The sequence below is a fragment of the Pocillopora damicornis genome, chromosome 13, assembly GCF_964200805.1.
Source record: "Pocillopora damicornis chromosome 13, jaPocDami1.2, whole genome shotgun sequence".
Taxonomy (NCBI): domain Eukaryota; kingdom Metazoa; phylum Cnidaria; class Anthozoa; order Scleractinia; family Pocilloporidae; genus Pocillopora; species Pocillopora damicornis.
Window position 1 is genome coordinate 2,177,531 of NC_142682.1, and position 24,605 is coordinate 2,202,135.

Sequence of the window (24,605 nt, forward strand, 5' to 3'; positions counted from 1 at the left end):
GATTCATAAGAGTACAGGGCCCCTGTATTCATTTCGTAGAGTCTGCTCTGCATTGAAACGAGAAAAAAAAGGACAACTTGAACAACTGCTGATTTATTGTTTTCAAGACAGCCTTCCAGAGGTCTAAATTGGCATTTTACGTTCAGAAGACATGTCAAAATCTTAGCCTACTAAATAGAATGCACACCACTTTCATTCTGGTATTTTCTGTACATTTCTATCAACTCCCTAGAAGTTCTTGGCTTCACCGCCCTAAAAGCTTCATCGAAATGTCTCCTAAGCACTTCATTTGACTCAATGTCCTCTTGAAGGGCCATCAGAGCGGCCTCACGGCACAACGCTGTTATTTCAGCTCCCGAGAACATCTCGGTATTTTCAGCAAGATCTCCCATTACGACGTCATCTCCCAGGGGAGTATCATTGAGGTGGATTTTAAAGATCTCCTCCCTCGCGTTTTTGTCCGGAAGTGGCACATACACAATCCGATCAATTCTTCCAGGGCGGAGCAGTGCCTTGTCAATCATATCAGGACGGTTCGTGGCCGCAACCATGACAACGTCTTTAAGTGTTTCCACGCCATCCAGCTCAGTCAAGAGTTGAGTGAGAACGCGGTCGGATACACTTGACCCACCGTCATCTCCACCACTCCCACGGCGCGCCGCGAGGGCGTCGATTTCGTCGAAGAAAACGATGGATGGTGCGGCGGCACGTGCTTTTTGGAAAACCTGGAAAAGTGATGGTAAGTTTTAGAGCAAGAAGTTTTTCGAAAAAAAAAACTTTCTTCTTTTCATTGTCGAGCACAAAATGTACTATATTTCTTAATCTATAGCAAGTTATTGAATATGATGTTATAACATGGCGATTGACATTAAGACAGAATGCCTTATAACTAATTTTCGAATGAAAGAGTAAAAGGATAAATTTCAGGGTTCGGTGGCAAAGTCAAGAAGGTAGAAGGCACCAGTATTTGTCTAATTTCACATGGAATATTAGGGATTAATTTTTTTAACATACTAGTAACTCGCTGAGAAAGCAAAGATACTTGCCAGATGACAAGTAGTTACACTTGAGGAATTTGACGCATTATCACCCGCGGGGCATCTCGCTGGACTGTTCACCACTGACCTGCCTTACTGCTTTCTCAGATTCTCCAACCCACTTACTGAACAGTTCAGGCCCTTTCACTGCCAAGAAGTTGAGCCCACTTTCTGTGGCCAGTGCTCTCGCCACAAGCGTCTTGCTGCATCCCGGGGGACCGTACATCAGAATCCCCTTGGGAGGGCGAATACCCAATCGTTGAAACGCCTTTTGGGGAACCAATTAAAAGAGATTGTCCGTCAGAAAAGTCAGGGCCAAGATCGAAGTTAGCCTTGACTGGCCTTAAAATTGGTTTTCATTTCTTAAGTTTTAAAACGTATATAGAGGCTAAGGTTTTGTGAGATTTTATCGCAGTGTTGATAACACCCAACTAATACAAACTTACTTTTTTATACTTTCTCACCGACGTAGAACCAGTTTCTTTAGAAAGTTACCCCCTTTATTCATTTAAGAGAAAAATATCACGCTAATCATGGAATAGCTTCATCGTGGTTTGTACAAAACGGTCCCGGGAGATTCAGTACCAGTAAAATATAAGCCACAATTTTATAGATAAATTGCAACTCATACGAAGACTGGCATGGCTCGTAGGAATCACTTCCACCAGTATGTCTCTTGGTTTATTTCTCTTTCGTATAAATTCAAAGTTATTGTTAATCACCTCTGGATGTTTTAGTGGCCATTCCACAGCTTGTTTTAGCTTCTGTTTGATGACTGCATTTCCCCCGATATCCTCCCAACGAACCTACACAAATTATAGAATAAGAAAGATGGTTAATTTTGAGCTCGGGAATAAAATAGAGCAGGGCATTTTTGGTATCGACAAATTCACGTATTGTCTACTAGAAAGGTAGTGTTCTCTTGGATAAATAAATTTTTCTGTGAATTTCGATTGAGTGCCGTGAAACCAACATCAAAGTATTTACAACGGCCATTGAAGGTAAAAGGACAGTAAAGCGAGGAGCCGATGGTAATTCCAACAACAACAACAAAAAACAAGCAAATTGTGCGAAGCCCGGGAAAACGCGAGTAACCAAGACGCGGTTGGTGTTCGTTCTGCGTCTGATGGTGACGCTTATTTTCTGGACCAATTATAGAGCGAAGTAGAGCAGAGCCAACGCAAGTCTATATCACTTTAGAAACCAAATTAAAAATTCCCTTAAACGAAGGAAAATAACAAGTTTTCTCCTGCGCTGCAAAAATATTGACCCTATCGATTCTCTGAATTGCAGTTTGCTCACAAGCGTTCAGTATTCATGGTTTTGCAAAAATAAACCGAGGACCGTCGGTAATTAAAAAGCCTATTCCACAAACCGGCCTTTTAAGCCGGCAAACCATCATTCTCCAAGGTCAAACAGAAATACCATTGAACACGATTCCCACCTTAGGTACATCAATAGACACTTCGCGCATGGCACTGGGGCGGACCTGTCGGAACGCCGCCATCATGTCCTCTCTGGTGACCAAAAGGCGCTCTTTTAAGTATTCCTCCTGGACCCCGACGTCACCGGTGGAAAGTCCGTTTTGTTCCGCTAAACAACGTTTGAATGACATGAGCCCTGCTTCTTTACACACAGCGGTAAGATCTGCTCCTACATAGCCATGAGCCAACTCTGCGAAACTTCAAAAAGAATGAAAAAAGAGGGTAAGTTTCTGCAGAAACTGAGGTGCTGCGTCGGCGAGGTTGTGACGTGATAATTTGGTTTGATCAACTGAGTTGATAATATTAACCCTTTAACTCCCATGAGTGACCAAGACAGAGTTTCTCCTTACAATATCATTACAGTATCAACCAGACAAGTGATGAGAATGAAGAAAAATATCAGTTTGGGGATAATTAGTTGATCCAATACTGAATTCTTTGACTTTACATTATAAGAATTGTACGGTTGACAGTAAGGAGAATGACAAATTTGATCTGGGAGTTAAAGGGTTTTAAGAGGCCAACATAAAGAGTTTCTAAAGCTGATCTCTCGAGCGTTAGCCCCTTGTCACGGCAGGGCTCTGACGAAGGACTGACACTCGACTTTTCAGTCACTCAAAAGGCAGCTTCGTCAGCACAACCTTTTCCTCGGCTTTCTCCCTTCTCTTTTCGGTTTGATTTTTCAGCTCGATACGATCAACTTCTCTGCGTCGTTCTTGTTTACATACCTTCTCAAATCATCTTCCGTGCAGCCATGTGGCACATTGAGCAGAAGAGTCCGCAGAATATCTTCACGGTCGTTAGCATTTGGTATTCCAATCTCAATTTCTCGATCCAGTCTACCCGGTCGGCGAAGGGCTGGGTCTATGGCGTCAGGACGGTTAGTGGCCGCCAAAAAGATCACGTGACTCGATGAAAAATTCTATAAATAATCACTTGAGTTTCAGTTTTATCTATTCTCTGACAAGCGGATTAATAGTCATAATTCTTTGAGTTTGTAAACAACTAAACTCGTGTAAGGTCAAACTTCTTCACTCGCCTTGGGGAGCATAGGTCTTTTGTTCAGTTTAGATGGATTTTATGCGCTTATTTCCGAGACATTGATAGGCTTAGGGTCGAAAAACTCCTCCTCATCATCATCGCCATTATCATTATAATAACAATCATAACCAAAATAATAACCATTTCAATCCTCACCGCTGTGTCTGCTCCATCCATCAGAGTGAGCAGAGTAGCCACTACTCTCTTCTCGAACTCATTCTGTACCTTATCTCTTTTGGGACACAAAGCATCCAGCTCATCTATGAACACGATAGTGGGAGCCCTCTCGCGAGCCTCGCGGAATATGTCCCTCAAACGTGCCTCTGTTTCACCGTAATATCTGGCGGGAAAAAAAGAGAGAACAAAAAGGTTACTGAAAGATAGTGTTATTCAGTGAAAGACAAGCATAATTGGAGTAAAGGAACGATTTTTGCTTAGAATGCGCTACCACTGAGCTATAGAAGACTCGAGGCCGTTTAACTAGGTGCATGGTGACAAACTTCCCACACACTACTACGAAAGGAATGTCGAATACAATGCCTTTGCGTAATGATGATGTAAATGAAGATGGTAACTGTGTTGAACAGCCTTTTACGCAATGCGAGTAATGTTAGTATTGTGAAAATTTTTAATGTCGCGGGGTATGCTATTAATGAAGTCTAAACGCTTTACAGACCTACTAAGAACATCCGGGCCATTAAGGCAGATAAAGTGGGCACCAGACTCCGCGGCCACTGCTTGTGCAATGAGGGTTTTCCCTGTTCCAGACGGACCGTGGAGCAAGACACCGCGCGGGGGTGGAATACCTGAACAATGAAGAAATGTTGTAGAGACAATTCATAGACCGTAAATGTTTATCAATTCCCACGACTAACTGAAGAAAGGAGGGAGGAAGTTATTGAAGGACAATAGGGCCAGTCAGAAGAAAGGAAAACATCTTTAAGAGTCTATGAAGACAACAGTAAAAAACAACCAAACTGCCAAAAGCGCGGGAAAACGCAGACGACCAAGTCGTATTTTGCATCTGATTGGTTAAGAGAGTGGTGAGAGTTTTCTGAACCAATCAAAGAGCGAATTATAGGAAAACCAAAGCAATCACGGATTACTTTCGATAGAAATTGAAAATTACTCTAATAGAATATTGGTTACCCTAATTCATAGAGAATCCCCCTTCCTTTGCCTTTAAAGGAACTCACTTGTTATTTAACAACAACTTACCGTAATTCGTAAACATTTCAGGATGCTTAAGAGGAAGTTCGATCATTTCACGCACCAGCGCAACTTGCTTATGAAGTCCTCCGATAGATTTAAAAGTTACTTTATTTTTTAGCACGCTATGCTCACTTTGACGCACTCCGCGAGCGTGAATTGTCAGATGTGTTTCTTCTGGTGAAATATAATAAAATACTGACTGACCATCACGTTGGTGTGGCTGGACATCTGACCGCAAAGTGTTTCCACATCCGTGCTCAATCTTCGCCTTTGCATGATACGATTGTGGCACAGATCCTTCACTTTTTTCTTTTGATTCCGCATCAACTAATTCGTCCTCAGTGTAGTTTTGTTTTTGATAATTTGATGACAAATTCCTCCGAATTGTCAAATCTTCAACATCACACGACATAGCAGCTTTTGCATCCATTCTTGTTCCCCTATTAAGGCTGAGCCTTTCCAGTTTGTCTGTAAGCTTTGAAGTTGAAGTGTTAGAAAATATTTGCTGGGGCTTCAATTCAGCTGGAGAAATTGAGTTTGTATCAAGTTTACAGGATCCAGTTAATCCTATAACCATTAGCTGCCGGGCTCTGCCATAGAATGTGACTTCTAATTTGTGTCCAGGACAGACATATTGATTCCCTGCAATGGTTTTGAACAAGTTTAATAAACAGTCCCCCAAGAGATAAATACAACCTTTAGTACCCAGTAGGGTTGGGTAGGGATTGGGAGTAACAGTCTAGCACGACTCAACCAATTGGCATCTTACAATACGGTCTCCCTACCCCCCTCCATGAATATTCATTGCCATACACATGCAATTGTAACATATTTGGTATCTTGACAGTCACATGCAGAAAGAGAAAAAATTTGCAGTCAGGTTCCAGGAATATAAATGGTATGTCAAACAGAAGAGAATCTCATTGGTTTAGGTTGTTGAAGAAGCAACATAGGTTAGAGAAACCTATTAGTACTTACGTAAATCTTGAAGACAGTAATCAGTAAACAGTTGGTTCACTTCAAACTCCACTGCATCACTAGAATGAAACAAAAGTAAGTAAATCTTTTATTTTTGGGCGGGAAGCCTTGTTAATTGGTGAGGTAGCTGCTACCACTAACTGACTGAGAACAAATTGGGTCATCCCCATCTCCCTTAATGCATTTTGTCCAGTTGCACATACAAACAGCAATGTATAATTCATGTCAACTCTTGTATTGTGAGATACTGTTAGATTATTCAGCAGCATTTTATCTATGAAGCACAGTACATTGTGGAACAAGGCTCTCCATCAGTTGGCCTGAAAATGTCTCTACCCGCTCTGGGCTGTTAGTTACCCTTTAACCCCTAAGAGCGACTAGCATCTAATTTCTCCCAACAATATCACTCCTAAATCACATATAAAGGGTCATGAGAATAAAGGAAATGATCACCAATGAAAGAAGCTTTTGATTGGTAAACAAATTCTCCTTGTCAGCACCTTAGGAAATGTATAAAGAACAGTGTGCAGAATATGCATACCGATGTTAAGGTGTAAAGGGTTAATTCTTGTAACCAGAGTGCACATAAAGATGGATTGCATTTACTGCTATGATAGAAAAAGGAAAAGAATCAACCGTTTACCACAACTCAAGTTCCACCCTTGCAGCATGTAACCACAGCTTTTTCAGTGCTCTAATGCTGACAAATTCACCTCCTGAAACCTAAAAAACGGGAAAACTTAGTGAATAGGGTCTTGTTGAATAAAATTACAAACTTTTCTTCATAATAAGAAACAAAAATAAAAGAGATTACCTGCAGATTCTCAAGAGACAGTTGTGATAATGCCACACCTGGGTGGGGAACACTATTAATCAGTAATTACCAGCAGCAATAATTTTATGCTCTTGATAAATTAAGTCATTGGAACATTGATGAAAAAATCAAATGTTATCCACCTACACTCTGGGGAGACTCCTGATGAAGGCCATGCCATACAGACAATCTGCCAATGTAATATACAATGATCTTATTATCATGCTCACACACTAAAAATGAACCATGTAAAAAATTATGAGCCTTTTTCTGAAACATTTACCTCTAAGTTTTTTTGGTCTGACCTCAACACAACTCTTTTTCCAATGGGCAGGTTGCACTCCCTCATTGTGTTACTGTTCAGCAAAATCACATTCTTTCGAGATGGCAGTGGCAGCTTACTATCTGATATAATCACAGTTAAACCATAAAATTAAACTTAAACCCCTTGTAAGTATCCAGTTATAGCTTTGGGAGGTCTATCTCTATATAAAAATCCTGTCATTCTGGTTACTGAGGTTTAAGAATGACTGGGGCTTGTGATGACTGATCAGTGACAGATCAGGCCTTGTTATCACTTCTCTCCTACACTTAAGTTGTTTTACAATGGCCTCATAGATATTTGGAAGATCCAAAGAATATTTACTGTGAAATTTTAACAAATTTGGCCAGAAATGTATCTAAAGAGTCCTCACTGGCAACATTCTAACCCCGTTCCAGGCCTTGAGTCCGGAAAGAGACCCTGTCCAAGACTCTTAAAATTCATCTATTCTGTTTAAGATTTAAGACTCCGGGAACTAGATCCTGTTTGGAGGGAATAACCGTCAGAATAACCCCAACCCAATCTCAATTAGGAAAAACCCACGGCCCACATTTTTCTCCTTGGACCCACTATCGTTCCAACTTATAAAAAAAACTTTCAATTCAGAAACCACTCAATTCTAAGATTGATTTAGAGCAAAAACTTGGTTTAAACTTAAAAACAACATCACTATTAACCTTAGATCACTTCTATCTGACGAACCTGAAATCATTTTGTTGTTCCTCTCCACAACGAGAGCGTGCAGGACACCATCTTGTATGAACGCGCACTTATGATCTTCGCTGGACGAATCTGCTCCACATACCGCCCTGTGATCAGCTAATTGACGAGAATACACCAGTCTTCCGCATAATTCACACAACTGAAAGCTATCGAGCTTTTTCTTGCTCATCTTTCGCGCGGAAAAACACGTGAAATTAAAAATTTTCAAAGTAAGGTTCACATGACATAAATATGAATAAATGATAACCCGCTGACATATAGTAGTTCAGAATCATCATAGGTCCCAGTGCTCTACGTTATTTTGTTAAGATATGTGTGAAACCCGGACAGGAAATTTGTTTTTATTGCATTGTAAAACAAAATTTATCGTTCATTCTCCATTAAGAATCTAAGCACACAAGTATTGAAGGAGAAAGCCACGTGTGTTGATCCCTCAACTCTCAAGAATAACCAAGACAATTTCTCCTGACTATATCAATGCAATCTCAAGTAGACGGGTGGTGAGAATGAAGAACAATATCAACAAGGGGGTTTTAACTTGATCCCAAATTCTCTGAACTACCTTTAAAAGAATTGTATGGCGGATAGTAGGGAAAATTACATATGAGATCTTGAGAGTAAAAGAGTTTTTAAGAAATAAATTGAAAATACAGAGAGAATGCTGAGTTTATTCTTGGTTACATGTTACACCCAGGGGATCTACTTTCTCTGCTTAATGATAGTTTGTAAAGTTATGGTCACAGAAAGAGATATGCTGGAAAGATTCTATACTTAGTACCGAAATAGCTTTTTGGGGTTAAAATAATGTTATCCCTACAACTGACTGATTTCGGCTGGAGGTTATCAAACTGAAACAAATGTTTGTTCATGCGTTTTTTTTTTGCTTAGGAAAGCATTACATCATGGTTTAAGCACGGCTGCCGTCATGTCGTTTTTGACAGAAATGCTGCATTTTTTTTCGAGGTAAAAGTGTGCTAAAAACGGTACTTTCCCCTTGGTGGTAAAAGACATGTTATTCTTTCTAATTGAAGCGAATAAGTAAAGACAGCTTAACATTAATCCCCTGTATTTCGAGGGATCATTAGCGAAAGAGCATTATTTTACAAAAGTACAGACCCGGCGGTACGTGGTAAAGACCGTTTAAACCGCGGTTTTCCATGCTATCTTAATTCAATATTCAAGCATGATTCCTTTTTTGTTTTGCAGACTTTCGGACTCAGTGTTAAAGAAAATGTGGTCCTTATTCTGCCTTTGTTTACTTGAGAAATACGTGTTGATTTCCCTTGCTTTGAAATTTTAGCATATCTTTCTCGTTAATTTCCCTTGCTCTCTCTGGTTCGCGTTGATTCGAGGAGTGTTTACAGTACTTCAGTTAGCCTGACAACTGAACACTTGTGTCAATTTGCTAAAGTAAAGTACTTTCCTTTTAACCAGAATCACGGAAAGGGCTGATCATAGATCGAAACGTTCTGAAGGATTTTTTTTACCTCTCTACAACTCGGAACCTTTCTTGACTACTTAAAGACACTTGTTGAGTTATTTGTTTGTTTGTTAACTTTAACGTTAATTGTTTGTTAAAACAAGATTTTCGTTTTTATTCGATTCTTAAAGAGTAATATCCAGTGTACGACATAATTGGTATCACATTTTTTGTACATGCTTTTGACAGACAACTAACAATGTGACTTCGCGATTTAAATCCATTTAAAAGTTTAGAAAAACAGAAAAAAAAATCAGTGGATATAATTCTTATCGAAAAACATGGGAAAAATCCAGGTAAAACTCAGATGCTCAATTTCAGTGTCGAAAGATCGATTACCAACAATGTTTGAATAAAGCAATACTGAATTTTAACGCAAACTTCTTTGTTTCGATAGCTATCAGTGTTTCGAAAATAGGGAAAACCAAGAAGGAAAATAGAAGTTGTTCCAGCAACTATCTTCATAAAACCGTGCCAGGAAAACTCAACATAAAACAGAGGTGCAATGTTTATTTTCGCGTTTTTCAAAAAGATGCTAGTTTCTTATTTAAAGGTTTAGAAAATCAGAAAAAATCTTAAAAAAGAGAAGTTACCTGATATACTCTCATTAAGCCCTGGAAATTTAACATAAAACAAGGAATGAATTTTAACATTTAGTTTTGCGTTTCACAAAGCACCTATTGTAGTTTTCTCGTTGGTTTTTCGTGATCCTTGCATATAAATTTGTTACCTCATTTCTAAAGAGACAAAGCTAAGATCGAAGAGGCGTCTCTAGCTGAATAATTTACGGGGTTATCTTGGTGGTGTTACCACCCCTTTCCGAGAGAAAACTGGTTATTTATTGTAACTCCACTTACATACATTTATAACGCGAACTTGTTTTGTTTAGAACATCCCCTTGTTCATGGTAACTTGACAACAACACGCTTTGTAACAAAACAGCGTTAACAAAAGAGAAATTTTGTTGTTTTTGCTAACTGCACGGAACAGAAAAAAAACATAAATTAAACTGGGGCTATATGGTGAACTCAATGATCCTGTGATTCCAAGAGCAGAATTAAGCCATCATCTCCACACAACCCCTCCCAAATGGATCCGCCATTTCTAACAATCGGTCCCCAGTTTCCTATAAGAGGCATGCTCGCCCCTGATTCCTAAGGCTGTGTTAAAGCCACGAATTTTGCATAGCGAATCCTTATCATTACTCGTTCCTATTAACTTTCTCATTCTTGCTCTTCTCCTGCCCAGTGTTTGAACCTCAGTGTTACGCAAACGTCTGTTTTTCAAATGTCTTATTTCTGGCTGAAGCTCGAAGAGGTCACCCAGTCCTCATTCTCAACAACAGGAATCACATTAATAACCGTGTGTATGATTTTTTCGAGTTAATAGGAAAATAGGAAAAAAGTAAAAACTTGATACGCGACAAAATAAAAAAAAAATTTTCATTCATAAATAAAACTTATGAATTACCAATCAATAGGAAAGATTCAATAGAAAAAAACAAGAAAACTTCCATTGACATCGCATAACAAGACAGCTACAAGCTAGAAAGGGCGGATCAAGTTTCTTAAAAAACAAGATTGAACGAACGGTGATTGGTTTTGAATTTATTACCTGCTGCTTGGGAACAAAAGGATGAGAACATTCTTTTTAATATTTATATTTGTGAGTCTAATATATACTGGACGATATACAAGCAAATTTCACAGCAGATCTAAAATTGGCAGAAGAGTTTACTTTACAAGAGGCTTTATTTTTCTGGTGCAAAAGAAGACACTTATCCACAATGAAGATTGCCCTGTATCTGATTGGTGCTGCTTGGATGGTTTATGTTTTAGTGGATGCTGGTAAAGGAAAAGCCCGTAAGTCAGTATAATTCTTAGTTTATAAGCATCATGTTCAATTTGTTTTCAAAAGTAATCCTTTACTGCATTAATTTTTTCTTCGATACTCTCTTCAGTTAGTCTGGAAAAGTCGAACCACCTTAAACCAATCGACCCTTAGTTTTGCACCTCTTTTCGCGTTGGGAAGGGCACGACACATGTCCTGCAACATTAACAGTATCTCAAGAATCAAAAGGGATAACTTGAAATCTCACATTACCTTACTTCTCTGTAAAATTTGCGCCTCCCGCATTAATTTTGGGCCTTATCACGTGTCACGCATGAACCTTTTGCTACCCTCTTCGAGCAGTTTGTGTTATTACTTTAAGATATTAGTAACCTTGGTAAATGTAAAGTGGTCCCTTTGCGATGATTACGAAAACTGGTATCATCTCGTTCAAAATCATTCAACATTCTCGCTTTTTCTTCAGTTCTTACCCAGCAAAACTTGTTTTGACTATTTGTAACAGTGATAAAGAGGCCATGTGAAATTTTTTTTTTTACTTTCAAGATAATAACAAAGGAAGTCACAAGTCAAGTAAGTATTTCCTTACTGACCAAAATATCTTCCCTCCAAGATTGAAATTCCTAATTTCTTGATTATTTGATTCCCTTCACGATGAGTACAAAAACTGGTATCATCTCGTTAAAAATAATTTGACATTCCCTCTTTTTCTTCAGTACTTACCCAGCAAAACGTGTCTTGACTACTTTTAACAGTTATAAAGAGGTCATATAAAACTTTTATATAATTTTTTTTTTTTGCTTTCAAGGTCATGACGAAGGTCACAAACTACGTAAGTTTTTCCATGCAGACCAAAATATCTTCCCTCTGAGATTTAATTTCCTATTTTCTTTTAATTTTACCTCTGTTATAGTATAATGCGAGGAAAAGAGTATTGTATAACGTCATCTCCGTCAGTTAAAAAACACAATTTATACAGAAACAAAAACACGGACTAAACTCTGTCTTTGCCCCAGATCGTGATGATATTTAACAGGTCAGAAGGTCGTTGCTTTATGGTATGAGATTGGGACTCTTCTAACAGATTGTGCTTGGTGCATTTAGGCAGTCTATATCTAATCTCAAGGGCGACTAATTGTTGAATAAGGAACCAGCCATTTATTAATAACCTGGTGGAGAGATCCCATGGTTTGTAGGGGGGGGGGGGATTGGAGGGGAAATCAGTCGTCTCTAATATAGTATAGAAAAATGACTGCCAATTAGCTGCCAACGAGGGAAAAGGATCATGAGTATATTACAGAGTGTTATAAAGGGATAAAGTAAAATTCCACCGTGACACAACCAATAATGACCTTTCCCTTTGTTCAAATCTCTTCTCTTCCTTCAGCTTGTACGGAAGACGAAGTTAAAGCAACAATGTGTTTGAATGGAACGTGTTTCGCCTTGGAGCCTGGGCCGGGCGCCAGGTCCATAGGTTGTCATTGTGATGAAGGATTTACAGGTTCCAGATGCCAGTATCAAGCAGTAGACCCGGACCTCCTGGAGACAGAACCTGGAAATTAACAACCTCCCCTAGAGATTAAAAGAAAATTCTTGAACAACTCCGCAGATTCAGTACTAGCGAGTTGAAAAGGAATGCTAAATTGTGAAAAATTTGGGCGAAAACTGAAATAAATCTGATAGCATAGAAACTTTTTTTTTTTTGATGAGTCAAATATGAATCAGGTAATAAATGTCCGAAGGAGGGTCAGGGAAAACTCGCCCCAGTCTCCAACCCAATCTCAGCCCCAGTGATGATGGATGACAGCACAGATTTTTTATGTGCATCCTTATATTTCAAATAAGATTCCGTGTTTTCACTTTTTCCCTTGACGCTTCCACAAGATACCAGTTGGTTGAGCAAATACTTCGATGATTAACAAGTTTGTTTGTCAGAATTGATTAAACAAAGAACAGTTTTTCTATTTTGTCATTTTTCTTTTTCTCCTTCTTTCTTTGCACTTTCCTCATGTAAGCCGGAAAGTCCTTTGCACTTCGGTCGTATGAAGCTTTCTGTGTTCGCGTAGGATTTGCCTCATGTACTGGGGAATCAAATGTCCACGAGTCTGACAATTCCACTTTTTCTTCAGTCTGACCTAAAAAGTTCCTTAATTCCTCGTGAACTTCTTGATTTGTATCGAAATCCTTCGCCGCTAATGGGGTTTGTACTTCGCAAATTGTCATTTTCATCGAGTACCACTATAGAAGTCTTAACACCATTGAAAAGTTTTGAACACTTTCGTCCGATGTTTCACAATGGGAGGTGGTCTTGTGACAGAAGAAGGACGGAAAGATCCCGGTCTGCGACCACCGAGGTCCACACTAAGAAGCTGCTGAAGCTGTTGACGAGAAAAACAAAATTCCCGGCTGAAATTATTATTCCGGCTTGAATGATTTGCACACTAAGACAGAGGCCTTATTTTCGGAAGCCAATCCTATATTTACACCATTTTCACTCGCTCATGTTAGGGCGCTATTTGGTTGTTTATTTAATAAACCAAAAGTATAGTCGGCTGTGAATATATGAAAGACATATATTTGAACTGCGGATAAAGACGTGAATATGAAGGCGATCTTCGCAGTAATGAACACTACTTAAGCAGCCTTCACCTAAGTCCTTCCAAATTGATCCACCATTTCCAATAATCGGTCACTAATCCTTTATAAGAGGCATGCTGTCCCCTGATTCCTACGAATAGCATAGCGAATCCTTATCATTACTCGTTCCTATTCTCGTGTCGCTCTTCTACTGTACAGTATTTTGTACCACAGTGTTACTCAAACGTCTGTTTTTAATGTCTCATTTGCTGCTACAAGCCCGAAGAGGTCACCCAGTCCTCATTCTTAACGAAGGGTGTTACACTAATAACCGTGTACATGGTTTATGCGAGTTTAAGAAAATAGGAAAAAAATTAAAAACTTGATACGTGACAAAATTAAAAAAAGTCTCTTCATTCGTAAATAAAAACTTATGAATTACCAACCAATAGGAAAGATTCAATAGAAAAAAACAAGAAAACTTCCATTGACATCGCATAACAAGACAGCTACAAGCTAGAAAGGGCGGATCAAGTTTCTTAAAAAACAAGATTGAACGAACGGTGATCGGTTTTGAATTTATTACCTGCTTCTTGGAAACAAAAGGATGAAAACGTTCTTTTTTAATATTCATATTTGTGAGTCTAATATATACTAGACGATAAACGAGCAAATTTCACAGCAGATCTAACAGTGGCAGAAGAGTTTCCTCTACAAGAAGCTTTATTTCTCAGGTGCAAAAGAAGACACTCATCCACAACGAAGATTACTCTGATTACTCTCTTTTTTTTGCTTTCAAGGTGATGGCGAAGGAAGTCACGAGCTACGTAAGTTTTTCCTTGCAGACCCAAATATCTTCCCTCCAAAGTTAGATTACCAATCTTCTTGATATTTTTTATTTTATCTCGTTATAGTATAGTGCGAGGAACAGAGTATTATATAACGACATCTCCATCAATTACAAAACACAATTTATACAGAAACAAAAACACAGACTAAACTTCGTCTTTTCCCCAGATCGTGATGATAATTAACATGTCAGAAGATCGTAGCTTTATGTCAGAAGATTCGAACTCTTAATATGTTTTCTTCTAACAGACTCTGCTTGGTGCGTTTAGGCGGCCCCTGCCTAATCTAAGGGGCAACTAACTATTAAATAAGGAACCAGCCGTTTTTTATCCTAGGGGTGGGGGGGGGGGGTTAACATGGTTTGCAGGGGGTGAAAACGGTAGGGAAATCAGTCGTCTCAAATATAGTATAGAAAAATGACTGCCAATTAAGAGTGTGTCCACGAGAGTACCAGGCAGTCGTGCTACATGCCATCTTTATGGTTTCAATGAAACTTTGGCAGTTTAAGGGTCTGCCCCAAAACTCAAACAGACAAACTTGTTTCTGTTTTGGTTTTTGGATATGGACCACCACTCGGTTTTTCTTGGTTTTCACCGAGGAAATCGCTTAAAAATAGGTAAAATGTATGAAGCTCTCACTGCAATGGTGGTTAGCCGATATTCTGAGGGTTTGTATAGATATTGTTAACTCCTTAATGAATGTATGACGCAAGTGTCAGTCGATTTGATCCATGGCTTGTCAATCAACAGAGGCAAACAAATGACTGTGTTTTAGACTTTTCGATTCATCCAAACATTAAAAACTTTGGGGTCAAATATCTCCCCTTGCCAGGCAGCTACAACACTAAATTTAATTTTCCTTTATAATCCATTATTCCATCTCTGAAAAACATAAAAAAAAAACCATCGGGCATTGCAGTATTTTCGTCTTGGATGCCTTTTGAAATATGTGATGGTGACAAGCTTCTCTTAACTACGCCTGTCCTGCAATTCTGGCTCTAGGCAGCCACTTGAGCAAATGAACCTACATTTCATAGCTTGTTATACAAGATGATTGATAAAGGAAGCTAAAAAACTTGAATAACTTTCAAGTTGGAAAATTTCACATACAGAGAGATGCATGTAGGCAAAATGTTGAAAGGAAAACCCTGGTGTTTCTTTCTTCTGTCGTACCACAACTTGAGTTCCACCCTCGTAGCATGTAACTAAAGCCTTTTCAGTGCTCCAATGCTGATGACTTCATTCCTTGAAACGTAAAAAAAGGGGAAACTATAGAGGGAGGGCCTTGTTGAATAAAATTACCTACTTTTCTTCATAATGAAAAACAAAAATAGCAAAAATTTCCAGCAGATTCTGGAGAGAAAGTTGTGATAATGCCACACCTAGATGGAGAACACAATTAATCAGTAATTAAACCAAAGAATATTTACAGTAAAATTTTAAAAATTTTGGCCAGCACAGCATATCAGGAGTCTGCACTGGCAACATTTTAACCCCACTCAAGGCCTTGAGCCTGAAAAGAGACCCTGTTCAGAACCATTTACGACTCCGAAAACCATATTCCGTTTAGAGGGAATGGCGGTCAGAATACCCCTGCCCCTCCCCCCCCCCCCCCCATTTCAATTAGAAAAAACTCACGACCCCCACTTTTCTCCTGGGACCCACGGTCGTTTAAACTCATAAAAAGCTTCTAATTCAGAACTTGCACAACTCTAAGATTAATTAAGAGCAAAAAATTGGGTTAAACTTTAAAAAAAATCATTATTAACCTTTGATCACATCTATCTGACGCACCTGAAATCATTTTGTTGTTCGTCTCCACAACGAGAGCGTACAACCGACTAAATACAGGAATGGCTCCGACCTGTGATTGGATGATAAAAATAGTAAAAGTTAATAACTTATATCTTAACTCCTTGCACGTGAGTATAGTTAACCGCGTGTCTCGAAGCGGAACAATGAAATATCAATGTGAAAACGCCGATGAGTCAAACAAGAAATGGCTACTTACATAATGAAGAGAAGGCAGAGTCTAGCTTGTTCAGCGAGGTCGTTCAGCGATATTCCGGCGATGGAAAAGTCATCTGCTGACTAGCTCCGCTGACTAAATTCATTTAGTCAGTTCACGCGCACGAACAGAGACTGGAGCCATTCCTGTATTTCACCGCAGACAGGAATAGCTCCGACTCAATTTTAATAATTTTTTTCAATAATTTTTAAATAATTTTTTAAACAGTTTTTAAAAAAAAAAAAATTTAAAACTAAACTAGTGAGCAGCGCTGTGCGAACAGTAGTTTTAAAACAGATGAAGAGCCCGATGAATGGATTTGTCCTTTATGTGAACAATAACCTAGAAAATCAGTTTTCCACGAAAAAAAACTCCCTCGATTGTGGCTAAGCCATATTTCTCCAGCAGAGCATACTGTAAATTAAAAACATCGCACTGAACTAAGCACTGTAGACTTCAACTTAAGAAGAACCTAATAAATCGCTCTTTCAGTTTTTATCTCAGTGTATGAATTATTTAGCCAGAACGAAAAAAAATTAACATACGCATGAGTTGGAGCCATTCCTGTCTGCGGTGAAATACACAAATGGCTCCACTCTGGTCGTCTGCCTAAACTGACTAAATGAGTTTTGTCAGCGGAGCTTGTCAGCGGATGACTTTTTCATCGCCGGAATATCGCTGAACGACCTCGCTGAACAAGCTAGACTCTGCCTTCTCTTCATTATGTAAGTAGCGATTTCTTGTTTGACTCATCGGCGTTTTCACATTGATATTTCATTGTTCCGCTTCGAGACACGCGGTTAACCATACTCACGAGCAAGGAGTTAAGATACAAGTTATTAACTTTTACTATTTTTATCATCCAATCGCAGGTCGGAGCCATTCCTGTATTTAGTCGCTAGTCGAGAGCGTGCAGGACGCCATCTTGCATGAACGCGCACTTATGATCGTCGCTGGACGAATCTGCTCTGTGATCAGGTAATTGACGAGAATGCACCAGTCTTCCATATAATTCACACAACTGAAGCTATCGAGCTTTTTCTCGCTCATCTTTCGCGCGGAAAGACTCGTGAAATTAGAAAATTTCAAAGAAAGGTTCTCATGACATATATATAAATAAATGATAACCCGCTGACATATCGTAGTTCAAAATTAACATTGGTCCCAGTGCTCCACGTTATTTTGCTGAGATACTAGTGAAGTGAAGGATTGACAATCCGAACAGAAAATTATTCAGTTTTTATAGCATCACAAAAAAAAGGTTATTGTTGATTTCTTCACTCAGAATCTAAGAACACAAGTATTCAACGAGAACGTCTGGCGCATAGCGCCACATGTTTTGATCCCCCAACTCTCATAAATAACCAATGAGGCTTTCACCCCCAACTGTAACACATGTTTAGGAGCCACAATGCTTCGGGGCCAGTGATAAATATTGTAAGGCTTTGTAACCACACGTGAAAGCAATGGCGTTCGAAAGGAATCGTTTAGGTCTAGAAAAACCGCTCGCAAATAGCTTCTTCCCTGTCCGTTTGACTAACTGCTGGGTCTGAAAATGGATTTTCAGAATTCCATTATTTTACGGAATAAAAGATCCCACAAAAACAAGAATTCAGCATTATTGAAGCTTCAAATCTCAAAGTTTAACCTTTGCTTTAGCGGAATGGACGTTCAAAAGTTGGAAAGTCTTCTGTTTGGTGGCCATAATTTGACTGGGAGGAAGGCATTCAACCAAAATTACAGAGCCATGGGAAAAGAGTACTCGGTAAAGCGATGGTTCGGGACTCCATCTAGCATACTCTAGGGATGCTACAAATTTGACTCGACTCAGCATTTTGATCGCATGTGAATCATTTTCCCTATAACTTGAGCAATTTTGAAAAGTTTTATTTTTCCCCCATGCACGAAGCCTTTAACGACTGACATTTTAAATCCCAGTTCGAGAACGTTGAGCGCATGCCTGGACGCCATGCTGTCCTCGATTTCTGACCGTGAGCGCGATTTCGCGATTTAAATCTATTTATAGGTTTCAGAGTCCAAAAAATGAGTTGATGTAATTCTTATCGAAAGAAAATGGAAAAATCCAGGTGAAATTTAGATTTGGGATATAAGTTTCTTATCAGAGGGTTTAGAAAATTAAAAAGAAATTCAAGAAAAAATAGGGAATCGAAGTTGCCTTAAAATATTCTAATAAAAGCCTGGAAATTCAACATAAAGCAAGGAATGAGTTTTAATGTTTAATTTTGCTTTTCACAAAGCAGCTAATTTTCTCGTTGGTTTTTTGTGATCCTCGCTGATAAATTCGTCACCTTATTTCTAAAGATACCAAGCTAAGACCCGTAGAGGCGTTTCTGGCTGAATAATTTACGAGTTATCTTGGTGGTGTTACCACCTCTTCGAAAAAGAAAACTGGTTATTTGTTGTGGCTCCACTTACATACATTTTACAACGCGAACTTGTTTTGTCTGGTGGATCCCCTTATTCATGGTCATAACAAAATGCTATGTAACAAAACAGCGTTAACAAAAGAGAAACAGTTCCTTTTGCTAACTGTACGTAACTGAAAAAAACAAATTAAACTAGCGCTATGTTGAACTCAATGATCCTGTAATTCCTAAATAATTAACGAATTTATCTTGGTGGTGTTTCCACCTCTTCAAAAAAGAAAACTGGTCGTTTATTGTAGCTCCACTTACATACAATTTACACTGCGAACTTGTTTTGTCTGGTGGATTCCGTTATTCATGGTAATAACAGAACGATTTGTAACAAAAACAGCGTTAGCAAAAGAGAAACAGTTCTATTTGCCAACTACACATAACAGAGAAAAACATAAATTAGACTGGCGCCATGGTGAATTCAATGATCCTGTGATTCCTGAATAATTTACGAGGTAAACTTGGTGGTGATACTACCTCTTAGGGAAAGAAAACTGGTTATTTATTATGGCTCCACTTACATACATTTTACAACGCGACCTTGTTTTGTCTGATGGATCCCTTATTCGTGGTAATAATAAAACGCTTTGTAACAAAAAGCGTTAGCAAAAGAGAAATAGTTCTTTTTGCTAACTAAATGTAACAGAAAAAGACATAAATTAAACTGGAGCTATGGTGAGCTCAATGATCCTGTGATTCCAAGGGCAGGATTAAGCCGTCAGTCTCCACACAAATCCCCTCAAATTGATCCGCCATTTCTACCAACTGGTTCCTAACTCTGATAAGAGGCATGCTCTCCCCCAATTCCTAAGGCTGTGTTAAAGCTACGAATTTTTCATAGCGAATCCTTATCATTACTCGTTCCTATTTATTTTCTCATTGATCCTCCTCTACTGTACAGTGTTTTGTACCACAGTGTTACGCAAACGTCTGTTTTTCAAACGTCATATTTGCTGCCTGAAGCCTAAAGAGGTTACACAGTCCTCATTCGCAACGATGGGAATTACACAAATAACCATATTCAGGATCTTTGGGAGTTAATAGGAATTAGGAAAAGAAGTAAAAACTTGGTACGTGACAAAATAAAAGGTTTTTCCTCATCATAAATAAAAATAAAAACTCGTTAATTAGTCAATAAGAAAGATTCCATAGAAAAAAAAGAACAAAACTTCTTTTTTAATCGCATAACAAGACAGCTACAAGCTAGACAGGGCGGCTTAAGTGTCGTAAAAATCAAATTTGAACGAATGGTGATTGGTTTTGATTTCATATCCTGTTGCTTGGGGAAAAAAGGTCAAAAACATTCTTTTTAATATTTATATATGTGATTCTAATATATACGAGACGATATAAAAGCAAATTTCACAGCAGATCCAAGAGCGGCAGAAGAGCTTACTTTACAAGAAGCTTTGTTTTTCAGTTGCAAAAGAAGACGCTTATCCACAATGAAGATTGCTCTGATTCTGATTGGTGCAGCTTGGATGGTTTGTGCCACAGTGGAAGCTCAGGGTAAAGGAAAAGCCAGTAAGTCAGTGTAATTCCTAGTTTATACACATTATGTTGGAGTGATTTTCAATTGGTTGTTCAAAGTAATTCTTTACTGCATCAATTTTTTTTTCATTACTCTCTTCAATTAGCCAAGAAAACTCGCACCACCTTAAACCAATCGAACCTCAGTTTTGTGCTTCTTTTCGCTTTAAAGGGGGCACTGCACGTATACTTTCAACTTAAGGGAGTTTTAGATCCACGTTTTTTTCTGAATACGTGTGACCGCAAACTTCTAAGAGTCACGTGACCAGACTCCTGCGGTGACGTTCGCCGTTTGCCGTCCACGTTTGAACTTTGGGCAAGGCAGTTTCAGTTAGTTGAACTCCCTCGACGTTTTTTCTCTTCTTGTTCGAAAGTTCTCATGTACTTCCAATAGATATATATGAAGTGAAGTCTTTTCTTTATAACCAATTCATTTGGAACGCTAGAAAACTAATCTTTCAGCCACGTTTTGTGTTTGAAATGAAGGACCCCCATCTTTTATGTAACTCAAGATGGCGACGCACATGATGATTCTTTTTTTCGGATGAAAGTCGACGTCGAGCTAAGAAGCTGAAAATCTCGAGACTTCTTGCTTCTAACCACTTGCTTCACACTTTGAAGATGTTTTTCGTAACAATGTCTTTGCATATAGAGATTTTCATGGGTGCGACATAGCTATCCTTAGTCTAACTGAACAATTCAAGAAAGAATTAGATAATCACAAAGTTATTAGTCTGGTGTCTATGGACCTGTCAAAAGCATTTGACACCCTTCTCCATGATCTCCTTGTTAAAAAGCTTGAAGATTACGGTGGAGACTCAAAAGTTATCAATCTTGTAACGAATTATTTAAGCGACAGACAGCAACGTGTTAGATTGACGGGACAACACTCTTCTATGAAAACTATAATCAAGGGTGTCCCCCCACGGATCCATTTTGGGTCCCATTCTCTTTAATATTATCATGAATGACGTGTCTTATGCTATGAATGAATGCACAGTATTCACGTATGCCGATGACACTCAATTGTTCAAGTCTGCGAAAAATATCGACCAACTTGTCATAAGTGCTGATCTGAAAAGGTTGATGAGTGGTTTGAATTCAACCAAATGAAAATAAATCATTAAAAATATCAAGCAATTACTTTTGGAAGGGTCGAGAGAAATCCTGTGTTGACCTGTGAAGGAACCGTTATCCCTATTCAAGATAAAATGGAACTCCCTGGCGTCACTATCGATAACAAGCTTAAGTTTGAGGGACAGATTCGTAAACTCTGTTGTAAAGTAAGTCAACAGGTTGCTGTTCTCAATCGTCTGAAGAAAATATTGCCTTTTGAACCAAGGATAGATACATATCGTGCTTTCATTGCACCGCATTTCAATTACTGCTCAGAGTCGTGGCATCACTGTGGTAGAAGAGGTTCCGGCAAACTTGAAAAAGTCAGTGAACGAGCCCTTCGCTTTGTGACCCGTGACAAGTCAACCACGTACGAGACGTTGCTAAAACAACTAAACTTGCTGTCTCCATTTAATCAAAGAATTGTTAAAATGGCCACCGGTGTCTACAAAGCTATCCATGGGTATTAAGTCCCTACAGGAATAAGAGCTATTGCACGAACGATCAACTAATTATAATCTTAGAGGAAAACACATCCTCGAGCTACCCAAAGTAAATACAATCACCTATGGTCTTAAATCGTGGCGTTATACTGCAGCTAAGATTTGGAACACTCTTCCGGATCAGTTTCGTGCCGCTGATAAAATCGCAACATTTAGGAACTTGATGTCTATGTTTGATTTCTCAAATTTTACATTTTAGTCGTGATTTACTCTTAGTTTTAATAATTTTTTAGTTGTATAAATATATTTTTATAGAGGTTTTTATGAGAAATCTTCTCTTTCTATTAATATTTCTAGTTTATTTATGCATTTTTCGTGGCATGTCTGTAAAGTAGCTAATTAGCTAAGAACATTTGACCACGTTAAATAAAGGTTATTATTACATCATTATTAACCACAAACTGATGACCTCGATTTGACGATAGCGGTGAACACACCAAACGTGGAATTAAAACTCTCTATTAACAGTATTTCAAGCATCGAAAGGAAATCTTGAAATTTCACGTTACCTTGCCTCTGTAAAATTCACGCCTCTCGCATTAATTTTGGGCCTAATCATGTGTGTCATGCATAAACTATTTGCTTCCCTCTTCGAGAAGTTTATATGTTTTTACTTTGAGATTTAAGTAACCCTGGTAAATGTCAACAGTTCAATTGGTTAGCCGTTTAATAAAGTGTTCCGTTCTTTTCAAGTGATTCCCTTCACGATGAGCATAAAAACCGGTATCTTCTCGTTAAAAATTATTCAACATTCTCGCTTTTTCTTCAGTCCATACCCAGCAAAACTTGTTTTGACTATTTGTAACAGTAATAAAGAGGTCATATGAAGTGTTTTTCAACTTTTTTTTTTTTTGCTTTTAAGGTGATCCCGGAAGCAGTCACCAAGAACGTAAGTTTCTCCTTTCAGAGCAAAAACTCTTCCTTTCAAGATTAAATTTCCTATTTTCTTAATTTTTTTAAATTTTACCTGCCTCAGTTATAGTATAGTGCAAGCAAAAGAGTATTGTATAACGTCATCTCCATCAGTTACAAAACACAATTTCTACAGAAACAAAAGCACAGACTAAACTTTGTCTTTTCCCCAGATCGTGATGATATTTACAGGTCTGAGCGTCATGCTTTATTTCATAAGATTTGAACTCTTAATGTGTTTTCTTCTAACAGACTGTGCTTGGTGCATTTATGCAGCCCCTACCTAATCTCAGGGGGCGACTAATTGTTGAATAAGGAGCCAGCCATTTTTTTATTATTTGGCGGGGGATTACATGGTTTGTAGGCGGGGGGGGACGGAGGGGGATCATTCGTCTCCAATATAGTATAGAAAAATGACAGCCAATTAACTGCCAACGAGGGAAAGGTTCATGAGTATATTAAAGAGCGTTATAAAGGGATAAGGTAAGTTTTATCATAACATAACCAATAATAAACGTTCCCTTCGTTTATGTCTTTTCTTCCCTCAGCTTGTACGGCCGAAGAAGTTCAAAAAATAGGCTGTGCGAACGGGGGAACGTGTTTCGCCTTGGAACTTGGTCCTAGGAAACTAGGTTGTATATGTGCTGATGGGTTTACAGGCCAAAGATGCTTGCATCGAATAATAGAGCGGGATCTTCAGGAGAAACAACCTGGAAATTAACAGCCTTCCTTAGAGATTAAAAAAAATTCTTGAACAAATCCGCAGATTTAGCACTAGCGAGTTGAAAAGGAATGTGAACTTGTGAAAAATTTGGGCCAAAACTGAAATAAATCTGATAGCATGGAAACTTATTTGTTTTAATGAGTCAAATTTGAGTCAGGTAATAAATTTCCAAGGAAGGGTCAGGTAATTCCCTTATAACCTCGCCTAAATCTCCACCCAGATCTCAGCCCCAATGACGATGGAGGACGCCAGAGATTTTTTTTTTTTTGCATCTTTATATTTCAGATAAGACTCCATGTTTTCTCTTTTTCCCTAAACACTTTCACATGATACTGATTGGTTAAACAAATATCTCGATGATTGACGAGTTTGTTTGTCAGAATTGATTATACAAATAATATTTTTTTATTTTGTCATTTTTCTTTTTCTCCTTCTTTCTTTGCACTTTCCTCATGTAAGCCGGAAAGTCCTTTGCACTTCGGTCACATGAAGCTTTCTGTGTTCGCGTAGGATTTACCTTATGTACTGGGGAATCAAGTGTCTTCGAGTCTGACAATTCCACTTTTTCTTCAGTCTGACCTAAAAAGTTTTTTATTTCCGCGGGAAATTCTTGATTTGTATCGAAATCATTAGCCACCAATGGGTTTTGTAGTATTACAGTACTTTGCAAATTGTCATTATCATCGAGTACCACTCTAGAAGTCTCAACACCAAAAAGGTTTTGAACACTTTCGTTCGATGATTCACGATAAGAGTTCGACTTTGGATCGGAAATGTTATCGTTTTTTGGTTCTGAAGAAAACAGTCGATCCTGACGCACGATCTTCGGAATTGCATTTTGGCTGCTTATCATGGCATCTTCTTTCTCGAGACTGAGAATGGAAAGTTTCTCAATATGTTCATCCATTGCATTTACCGACCTCAAATTAATTATATTTTCATCTTCATCACCGCTAAATCTCACATTGGTTTTTTCGCCGATGTCAGAAATTTCTTTATTCGACTCGCAG

At 38.5% G+C, this 24,605-nt stretch overlaps 3 protein-coding genes and 1 long non-coding RNA gene across 12 annotated transcripts; 2 read left to right on the top strand and 2 right to left on the bottom strand.

Moving 5' to 3' along the window:
• Positions 1-77: 77 nt before the first annotated feature.
• On the bottom strand, positions 78-7,838 carry LOC113671324 (ATPase family gene 2 protein homolog A). Of its 3 annotated transcripts, none has more exons than XM_027187536.2 (14): positions 7,591-7,838; positions 6,850-6,971; positions 6,714-6,756; positions 6,567-6,604; positions 6,396-6,475; positions 5,753-5,811; positions 4,781-5,416; positions 4,239-4,368; positions 3,719-3,902; positions 3,250-3,443; positions 2,482-2,719; positions 1,760-1,843; positions 1,126-1,305; positions 78-725 (listed from the first exon to the last, which is right to left on the bottom strand). In XM_027187536.2, the coding sequence occupies exons 1-14, from the start codon at positions 7,778-7,780 to the stop codon at positions 171-173; spliced, it is 2,733 nt and encodes a 910-aa protein (XP_027043337.2). In that variant the 5' UTR covers positions 7,781-7,838; the 3' UTR covers positions 78-170. The 3 variants fall into 3 exon arrangements, 2 of the variants coding, with proteins under 2 accessions (XP_027043337.2, XP_027043341.2); XM_027187540.2 differs by having other exon boundaries at positions 1,047-1,305; XR_016182139.1 differs by having other exon boundaries at positions 587-725; positions 1,015-1,305.
• A 2,920-nt stretch (positions 7,839-10,758) lies between these two features.
• On the top strand, positions 10,759-12,630 carry LOC113671322 (uncharacterized). Of its 2 annotated transcripts, XM_027187534.2 has the most exons (4): positions 10,759-10,953; positions 11,486-11,512; positions 11,748-11,771; positions 12,327-12,630. In XM_027187534.2, exons 1-4 carry the CDS (start codon positions 10,878-10,880, stop codon positions 12,500-12,502), a joined length of 303 nt encoding a protein of 100 aa, XP_027043335.2. In that variant the 5' UTR covers positions 10,759-10,877; the 3' UTR covers positions 12,503-12,630. The 2 variants fall into 2 exon arrangements, with proteins under 2 accessions (XP_027043335.2, XP_089047191.1); XM_089191065.1 differs by lacking the exon at positions 11,486-11,512 and having other exon boundaries at positions 10,781-10,953.
• A 1,563-nt stretch (positions 12,631-14,193) lies between these two features.
• On the top strand, positions 14,194-23,719 carry LOC149034964 (U18-myrmicitoxin-Mri1a-like). Of its 6 annotated transcripts, none has more exons than XM_089191060.1 (5): positions 14,194-14,343; positions 17,245-17,350; positions 20,231-20,334; positions 22,822-22,848; positions 23,420-23,719. In XM_089191060.1, exons 2-5 carry the CDS (start codon positions 17,316-17,318, stop codon positions 23,590-23,592), a joined length of 339 nt encoding a protein of 112 aa, XP_089047186.1. In that variant the 5' UTR covers positions 14,194-14,343; positions 17,245-17,315; the 3' UTR covers positions 23,593-23,719. The 6 variants fall into 6 exon arrangements, with proteins under 6 accessions (XP_089047186.1, XP_089047187.1, XP_089047185.1 ...); XM_089191059.1 differs by lacking the exon at positions 14,194-14,343 and adding an exon at positions 16,901-17,097; XM_089191061.1 differs by lacking the exon at positions 17,245-17,350 and having other exon boundaries at positions 14,195-14,343.
• LOC149034965 (uncharacterized) lies at positions 15,483-16,842 on the bottom strand. Its single transcript, XR_016182147.1, has 3 exons — positions 16,376-16,842; positions 16,159-16,228; positions 15,483-15,609 (listed from the first exon to the last, which is right to left on the bottom strand). It is a non-coding gene; the product is annotated as an uncharacterized LOC149034965 (long non-coding RNA).
• Positions 23,720-24,605: the final 886 nt, after the last annotated feature.